Genomic DNA, 9624 nt, shown 5'->3' on the forward strand with positions numbered 1-9624 from the left:
TATACATGAGCACAATTAAAGTGACACACCCAATTGAATGAATAAATTATAGGCTCATAACAAAAATCATTGCATATCAATTGACTTGGTGGACAATAAAGATACAAATCTTTTGAAGATAATTATTCTCTGTTAATTTAGGAAGGTGGGCTGAGTAAATAATTATGCAATATTTCCAAGATATTTAAGTTCTTTGTTTTGTTCATTCTATTTTCGAACATTTAAAATGAAGTTGATACTGATACTAATCGCTAAACACAATGGAAGAAGAATTGAAAAGTTTGAAAGGGCAAAGATATTGAAAAAATAAAAGAGATCTTGTCAAATTGAGCAGGGAAAACCATAGAGAAAATAAAGGAAAAATACACTTCCTTGTGTCTGGATACATAAAAGATAAAGCCCTTAACCAATGAAGGTCTCTCTTGCTTTTGTTCCCAGCTCTTTGAGAAGAATCCAAAGAAAACACTATGCCCTAGAGACCAGAAATCAAATCCAGAACTAGAGGTGGAGTTTCTGGGTTCTTACTACCTTCTCATCTCCCGAGTTTCTTCAAATCGACTTATTTGACCCATTTTTTCTTTCCTCTTACTAATTCCATCTATCCTGACTGTCGAATCATTCAAATCCCTCAGAGAAGAGGAAATGAACAAATCCAAAAGGAAATGTCATCTTCGTAAGAGAGACCCATAAACCTTACTGAAATGTTTACCTCTCACGAATTATACTGCAAGGGTGGCTTTTGGTTGCAGTAATCCCATCTTTCCTGCTTTGTTGTGTTGTTAACCACACGACAGAGCAGGAAACTAGTTGCATGCAAAACCAGTAGCATTTTCATCACTTTAGTGTCATTGATATGCTAATACACACATTATAAACAGCCAAACCAGGGTGCTCATTATGCCATTTGCATCAATTTTCAGCTCTTTTGAGTAAGGATTACAAGTACAGAGACACTCTTTTTCCTAAAAGAATGGAGGAACTAATTAACTCATCGTTGGCAAGGACCGTTTGGCTTCAAGAGCACAAAGATGGATCGGCATAATCAACTGCACAGCAGCCCCAAGTTCAATAGAAAGGCATGGCTGCAGAGCCTGTTCCTTCAGTGGTTATTTGAGGAAAATTTTGGAGAGCAGATCCAGTAAGAATAATCATGCTCTTGATGTGGATATTTGCCATCCATCTCAAGGTAAGTAGCATCAAGCAAACACCACGTCTGAACGTAACACATATTTCACATCCTTCTTAACTGCACGAGCCTCATGAAGTAAGCATTTATCCCCATGAAGGTGAAGCAGAGCCATTCCGACCACTGGAGCAACCTATGTCAATTTTTCAGTGATCAGAATTCCAGAATTCCTTGATATATCAAAAGACCAAAAGAAATCTGTTTTCTTTAAGTAGAGAAAACGAAAGAATATTAATTATGGTTATTAAGATTTACCTCTGCTAAAACCCCTCTCCTACCATAGAAGACAGTCTCTCCACCTACTAGAGACTGCATAGAAGAATCGCCCTTGCTGATTGAACCATTGTTGGCTTTCCCTGTCAGGTATATTAATAATGTGTAGTATGTCTTGCGCCCTTGTCCAAAATCAACACTTTCATCAATATGCTGCCCAAAGTGCTGGCCCACCTTGTATCTGAAAGCCAAATTGATTGTAAGACGAAGTTTAGGGAATAATACAATGTCATATAGCAAAGAATGTACTCATGAAATAAAAGTGAAACATTTTTCTTCGGGATAACTGTAATACAGCCAATCAACCTGTCAGTTATATAAAGTTTAAAAGTGCCCTGTAAAGGATGTGCGGTTTCAATCAAATTTTCAGTAGTGACCCAATCATCCTTTTTTTACAGGTGGATTAAGTGGTTACTAATGTAAAGAATGGGCGAGCAATATAGAGGTGTCTAGAAAGATCAACTTCCCAGAATACCATTACTGGAATCTTGGTTGACTACATCCATTTCTCCCATTCTGGTCTATCATTTTCTCACTTCATTATGAGGCTGATCTTCTTTAAGTATTTCCTCACCACATCCTTTCATGCCATTTTCTGACCTTCAATTTCTTGTTAGTTGGTCAGGAAACATCACTAAAATCTACTGGCCAACATCTATGCCTCTCTTGAACATAACTGAACTATCTGTGAGGAATTCTTGTCTATCTGCACAAATAATTCTCGGAAACACTATATTAACTGTCTTTCTTGTTTTGCCACTCATCAATCCAAATATTCAACTCCTAAGCATTACCAAAAATGTTCACTTTGTAATTTTTCCTTTTCCTCTTTATGCCAAACATCCATTTCAAAATTATTTTCTACCATACTCATTTTCTGAGGCAAATACTTCAGTGGGAGCCTCTTGCTACATAAAGCATGTGGATCTAACTTCATTGCTTTTGCTCTGAACCTTTCTTTCATGAGCTCATCAAGTAGCAGACCTGCCACTAGACTTCAAAGATCCAAGTTTTTTTTTTCATCTTGTACATCTTCCTCAACATTTCTTTACTTCTAAATTATTTAGTCTAGGCAGCAGAAAAATCTCTCAACCTGTAGTTGACTTCTAAATATTGAAGATGCTAATCAAACATTCGGTCTAAGTTTGACTACCTTGGAAACACCTGCATTCCCACAATTTTTTTCATTTTTGAATTCATGATGGCTTTAAATTCGTCAATTAACATTATATTGTTTACCATGGGGTTATTTGTTGCATAAGCATGTGCAGAAGGGGTACAAGGCAGATTAAAGTTGTAAACCTACAGCCACTAAATAAGCACCTCATTGCAACCTATTCTTCTCATATGAGTCACACCCAACTCATATTTATTTTCAACAATACTAATAAAGCCGCTTGGCTTAGTTTTTCAGACTAACTCACACCATATCAAGTTTCTATATCCTCCATACATCATCATCATCATTAGCCTTCCCTTTTTTGGAAAGTATCATCATGATAACCTTATGTCAACTATGTTGTCAACTGCATCAATCCACCTTTGAGTCCATAGATAATCCTATCACCACGTTACCCTCTCTCAAGTCTAACTTACAACTTCTAATGCTATTTTTCACATTCTACTATTAATCCTCCTTGAGTTATCCTTGTAATTTCTCAGTTATCCATGGTACTCCTTAGTGTTCACTCCTTTTTCTCTAAACTAAAAATGACTACTTAGGATCTCTTATTCTCTTGATATTCATCCAAGAGTTGTCTTGTCGATCACTGCAAGAGCTTATCTCAACTACGTCATTTTCAGCTACATGACTACTTGTCATTTTCAGCCTCGGATGATCTATCTAAACCAATTTTCTGTTAGTATCTTCTTTTCATAGAGGCCATCATGAAACTTAATCCCCCCCTATCCATTGACATTTTCCTTGTCCTGAACATATTGTTAAAGAGGATATACAGCTGAAAAGGTAATCTTAGTTTGTGTTTAATATGTAGGTAGATCAGATTTAGCCATTATGCCACCTAGCAGTAGCCAAAAGAAAAAGAGAATTTCCCCCTTTTGAAGGGTCCCCTTTTTCACTTGCTAACTTGCACATAGTGGCATAAACCCAAGGGCCCTTGCCAACAAAATATACAAGCACGATGACCTGGCTATAGGAGGGTCCTATATATTCCTATTTCATGGTGGCAAGAATCAGAATGTCGAGTTACATATCTGATATTCAGTTTAAGTTATATAGAAAGGCAAGAAAAGGAAAAGGTAAGAAGAATTTGAAGTATACTTGGCACCTGTAGAACCTAATATTTGGGTTAAGACCAACAGCAACCTTTCCTCGAATTTTAATATCAGAAAATATTGTCTTTAGGCCAGATTCCCACATAAGTTCTGCAAGACTAGGATCATCCAGAGCTATACGATCATTGTCTCTATATGCTTCTCCCTTTGCTGGACCAAGACTACCCTGGTGCATGAAACCAGCAGCTTCTGCAGCATCAACAAAAGCCTTTGATTCGGCCGCAGTGAAAAAATTTGGAATCTGAAATTGAGCATGATAATAAGGGTGAAAACAAAAGAAATGGGAAAAGAAGAACCCACTTCATAGGAAAGATAAGCAAATAAACCAAGGCCAAAAATTTTATCCAGATTATTGGCAATCAGTAACCAATAAATGACATGCTATAGATATAGACTCCACCAGTTTGTTACAATCAAATTGGTCTCATGAATTTGCAAATCAAAAGATATCTCATCAGATAAGTTGTTGAATAAGCTAACACAGAGCTCAAAATCTCATATCTGCATATGTCAGTTATTCTAAGGGTCAAACCACTTTTCACCATGATCTCATGATTTGGAACACAAAACACTCAATAGGATCCAACAAAGTTATTGCACAGTCCCTTTCCAAGCGCTTTGGCCTTAAGTTTGATATTGAATCTGTAGACTATGGACATAGGTGCTTTCTAGTATATCCATTGGATGTCACTATCTACCCGAACTTTGCAATAGACGTTCCAAGCATGTCTTCCCTTTGAACGCGTTCAATTAGAAACCAAAATTTGAGACAGTTATCATGCAAAAGCACTTCTCCAAGTAAGACACAAGCCAGAGAGCCCCGTTAGATTCTTTAGTGAGGCCATGGCCTTTGGCTTTCTGTACATCTTACAAATACAGAAATTATTTTCCTGAAGCAGATTGACCCTTTTCAGGAAAAGTAATTTTTAAATAAAGTGACATATTCATTGACTGTATGATTTGGAGTAATGTCCTTTGCTTCACCAAGCATATCTAGTCACTCAAGTACCAAGGCTTAGCTTATCTGGAAGATGATTACGCAGCGGAATATACGCTGCTACAACATAGATACATTGGTCATAGCATCAATATGGAGAAGACATGGAAAAGTTAATTCGGTAGATCTTTACTTCTAGAAGAAGAAGAAGACTAAGTGATGCAGTATATTACGATGTGGAAGATCTAGCTGAAGAATATCCAAGGACAAGAGACAACCTCAAAGTCATTCATGTTTATAAAAGGAGGGGGAAAATCCCTTTAAAAATACCTAAATTTCCTATATTGGGCTCAAGTTCCAAGAATAGAAAGTCTCTCTAAATTATACTTTCATATTTCAAGCTTGCTGAAATTTGAAGTTTTAGCGGACAAACCACTTTTTGATTTTATGGAAAACATCACTCAAATAGCAACTTGCTGTTTTGGTTAAAAGCTCCAGAAAGTCTTTTCAATTAGTAATATCTTGTTTTTAATTTGGGTCTTTGTTTAAATTAGGGGTCTAAAGCAAGCAATTCTATATGTTGGATTTTTGGGTTGAACTCGGTTCCATCTCAAAATGACTAAACACTTGGAAGACCTATTGCTCAACCTTTTTTTTTTTTTTTTTGAAATAATGCTGAATTTTATTATGAAAGCTCAAACGAGCTATTGCTCAACCTTATAACCTATTAACTTTTTTTTTCTCATTTTTCAATGTGGGAGTTTTTCCCAATCAACACTCTCCCTCATGTCCAGGCTTACATATAACGGGCCTCAGACGTGGGCATAAACGTTCTACTAGGTCACCCAAACTCCTTCATGGAGCCCACAACACACAAACTCCTACCTTATAGAGCCCAAAACACACAGATAATATGGGAAACACAAACTAGGCCTTAGAACACACACACACACCTGTTCTAATACCATGTTGGATTTTTAGGTTGAGCTCGGTTCCATCCCAAAATGACTAGGCACTTAGGATGCATATTGCTCAACTTTATAACCCATTAATTTTTCTTCTCATTTTTCAATATGGGACTTTTTTCCACTCAACACTATAAATGAGAAGTTGTTTCCTGTTTTTGAACTTCTTTTCTAGCAAGTAGATATAAATTTAGAAATTCCTAATTGGAGCCTATTTCCTATTGCAGACATCATAAAAGTCTCCTATTTTGTCGATTTCTATGCTTATAAAAGGCCCTCATATGTAACACAGAAATTGCTCTTGGGCTATTGAATAAAGTTCAGGGTTGTGCTCTCTCTTGAATAAACTTGCCCTTTTTCTTTTTTTTCCCCTTAGTATGCTATTTTTCTTAATAGCTATAGAAACCCTACTTTTTGTCCTTCAAGTTATCCCATTAAACTTGAAACCATATAGCAGTTTTCTTAGTTGTTGTTCAAATCTAGTTTACTGAAACTCCAAAGGAAGCATTCAACTTTGCTATTCCTTGAATCTAAACCATTGTGCTGCTTTATTATGCAATCAAAAATCTGGTGAAGTTATGAGTTGTCATAATTGGAAGTGTGGGACCAGTTAAGAGATGTGAGACTTTTATAAAATCACTAATATTTGTGCTATGAAACACAGGTGCTATGTGCAAATTATCTTGTCCTGCTTTCTTTTTGGATTTGGTGTCTAGAGGTGACTTCCTTTCCCTGAAGCTCAGATGCTTGGAATTGGCAATTTATCTTTTCTCACAAGCCAGATTTTGTGAATTGCCTAAGGTGAGTTTTTGAGACGATAGCTTCTTTTTCAGTCATATTTTAGATGGTTTGATAGTTTGAGCTCACAGAAGTTGATCATAGTGTTCTCAGAAAGAATTAGCTCAAATGAGAAGTTCTCATCACTGGATTAATTCCTAGTTGGACTGTATGCTGCCCATCCCGCCTAAACTTGACCACACAGTTCATGTGGGAATATCAGTTGAGTATTGTTAGGACCCGCTTGGAGACAATTGTATGCTAGTTTAAGCTGACTTGTAAGCATTAGAAACTCCATAGGTAGAAGTCAAGCATTTTTCTCCAGACTAAGGCAATCTCAAGGACAATTAAAGTTCATCACACACACTTCAGCATGTGTCAAATCCAGGCATCAAAATTCTTAAAGGCAAAGACAAGCTTAGAATTGTTGAAGAAAAAATATGAAAGCCTCTTACATGACTCTCACAGTAAGCAATCTCACATAGCTAGAATTAATATGGTGGAATCTTACAAGAGTCTCACAAAAAGTGTTCTCACAGGAGAGTCTCAGTTTAAAGGTGTTTTAGTTATGTTAGTCTTCTATTTATGCTGGGTTATTTAATTATGCTAGGACTTATCTTTAAGTATTAGAGTTTGGGTGTAATTGGGACAAAGGTAGTTCAATTGTAAATGACCTCTATTACTTTCCTCTATTATAAATAGGGATTCATGTACTCTGATTACAAAAAGTCAATGAAGCATTTTTATTTTCCATATCCATAAAGTCAACAAGAATTATGGACTTCAAAAGCTTCCAACAGTAGAAACCAGACCTCTCTAAGACCTTACATATTTGGCTTTTTGGTCTTCAGCTAGCAAACTAATAATGGAGTAGAAAGAGCGACTACCTTTATCTCGAATATCAAGCTTTAAGTAAAAGCTTGGTTTTTGTCTTTTTCTATACCTTCCCTAATCATTTCCTGTTTGAACACCATCATGGAATTGTATAATTTCTGCTAACATTTCACAGATAATTCTCTATAGAATAACTCCTCAAATACAATCAAGTCACCCAGTAGAAATTCCTTTGACAATGATTGCTTAGTGACCTTCCGAGTGGCTGAGACTTCAGACCGAAAAGGAATGTGCTTGTTGCCCCAGAAATGATATTTCATATCTGCTGCTCATGCAAAAAAAACCGCCCAGCTGTCCTAACTCATAGCTTTTTAATTTCAAAAGATGTGGCTGCATAGACAGGCAATCAAAGGATCTCCCTGCCACCTATGAACGGCAATCAAGTTAAAGAGATAGGCATAATAAGCTTGCTATCGACAAAATAAAGTAGCCCACATAAACAAAGAAATACCAAAGCAATCGGCAGCAACAAGATAACTAATAATCACTTGCCGCAAGAATAAATTATGCAGAAAGCAAGTATAGCAACATCTAAATTTTACGACGTCTATCTCAAGAGGTATTAACAAAGTCAGAAAAGAAGCAGAAAGATTTTAAAAAAAGAACGCAAGCGTAATTAACACGTAGACTTCATGAAGTCCATCTCAAGAGGAACTAACAAAGCGAGATATTCTTAGCTAATTTCGGAAATCAAAACTTGAGCGCTTCTTTCTGTAAATGACGCCAAGGTCTTAAAATTACATTATCACCGAGTCACGAAAGGTGAACGAACTGATTAAAAGAAGGTCGAGCTTTACCGTGAAGAGGTCCTTGTCTTTGAGACGCATTATCTGCAAATCCTTTTTTGGTTTGATCGCCGGCCACATCCTCTTCTTAGGATCTCTTCTGGCTGCCATTTCTTGCTACCAATCCGATCTTCAGGATTCTGATCAATCTGATATCTTCTTTACAAAAAAAATACAAAAGAAAGAAAGGTCTTCGCCTCTTCGGTATCTGATTGCTGAACAAAAGACGACGTTGATCGTAGGAATCGCCGCGGATTTGAAAGGAAAAGTGAAGGAAAGTAGGACAATCCACTTTTCGATGAAATAAACTTTTAGTTAATGCATTTTCCTAGAAAGAGAAGGTAAAAATGAAACGGAAAATGAATTACTTGTTAAAGTTAATTACTGTTTTGGATGGAAAATGCATTCCAAAGTACTTTCTTGTGCACAAGAAAATTTTAGTGGAATCTTATTTATTTTTTAATTTAAAATACGATAAATATTTTTTTAAATAAATTTATTAAATTAATTAAATATAAAAAATAATATACCTTAACAAGTATTATTATTGTTATAATGTCTAGATACTAAATCAAATTTTTACTTTTATAATATCTAAATTATCACTCTTAAATTAAATTTTAATATACTATTAAAATTAATGAATATAACAAATAAATAAATAAGATATTTTATTAATAAAATAATAACCCGATAAAGGATTTAGATAAAGGAATCACAGCGGATTTGAAAGGAAAAGTGAAAAAAAGTAGGGCAATCCACTTTTCGATGAAATAAACTTTTAGGGGGTTAGTGCACTTTACTAGAAAGAGAAGGTGAAAATGAACGGAAAGTGAATTACTTGGTGAAAGTTAATTACTATTTTGTCTCAATGTCTTCGACGAAAAATGCATTCCAAAGTACTTTCTTGTGTATGCACAAGAAAAATTTAGAGGAATCTTATTTAACTTTTTAATTAAAAATAAGATAAATAATTTATTTTTTTAATAAATTAATTAATTATAAAAAATAATATACCTAAACAATCATTATTATCGTTATAATGTCTAGATACTTAATCAAATTTTTATTTTTATAATATCTAAATTATCACTCTTAAATTAAAATTTTAATATACTATTAAAAATCATGAATATAAAAATAAATAAATAAGATATTTTATTAATAAAATAATAACCCGATAAAGGATAAGGTAACCCAAAAAAAAATAATAATAACATTCACAATGATAAACTCCAATAATAACATCCATAATTTTTCAAAGTTTTATTACAGGGAGATGCTTTTTCGATAAAAAAACGCACATAGTAAAACACTCAAGCACCCAACAATTGGCAGAAAGAGAAAAGAAGACCTGGACGAAAATTTAATATTTTTTATAATATAGAATAATTAAGAACCATCTATATTATGTTTACTTTTTATTAATTTAAAATAATCAAATATGATTAAACAAGTTTAACACGAAAAGCACTAAAAGCTTAATCCATATATCTCAAAATCAAAAGCACA

At 34.7% G+C, this 9624-nt stretch overlaps 1 protein-coding gene across 1 annotated transcript; it reads right to left on the minus strand.

Annotated features, from left to right (window-relative positions):
* Positions 1 to 742: 742 nt before the first annotated feature.
* Positions 743 to 8407, minus strand: LOC137948955 (uncharacterized). Its single transcript, XM_068795187.1, has 4 exons — positions 8125 to 8407; positions 3748 to 3995; positions 1442 to 1640; positions 743 to 1319 (listed from the first exon to the last, which is right to left on the minus strand). The coding sequence occupies exons 1-4, from the start codon at positions 8221 to 8223 to the stop codon at positions 1197 to 1199; spliced, it is 669 nt and encodes a 222-aa protein (XP_068651288.1). The 5' UTR covers positions 8224 to 8407; the 3' UTR covers positions 743 to 1196.
* Between the last annotated feature and the right edge of the window lie 1217 nt (positions 8408 to 9624).

This window comes from Aristolochia californica, unplaced genomic scaffold, assembly GCF_029961685.1.
Source record: "Aristolochia californica isolate CCGP_79_NKW_82.1479 unplaced genomic scaffold, dmAriCali1.0.hap1 SCAF_13, whole genome shotgun sequence".
NCBI classification, from domain to species: domain Eukaryota; kingdom Viridiplantae; phylum Streptophyta; class Magnoliopsida; order Piperales; family Aristolochiaceae; genus Aristolochia; species Aristolochia californica.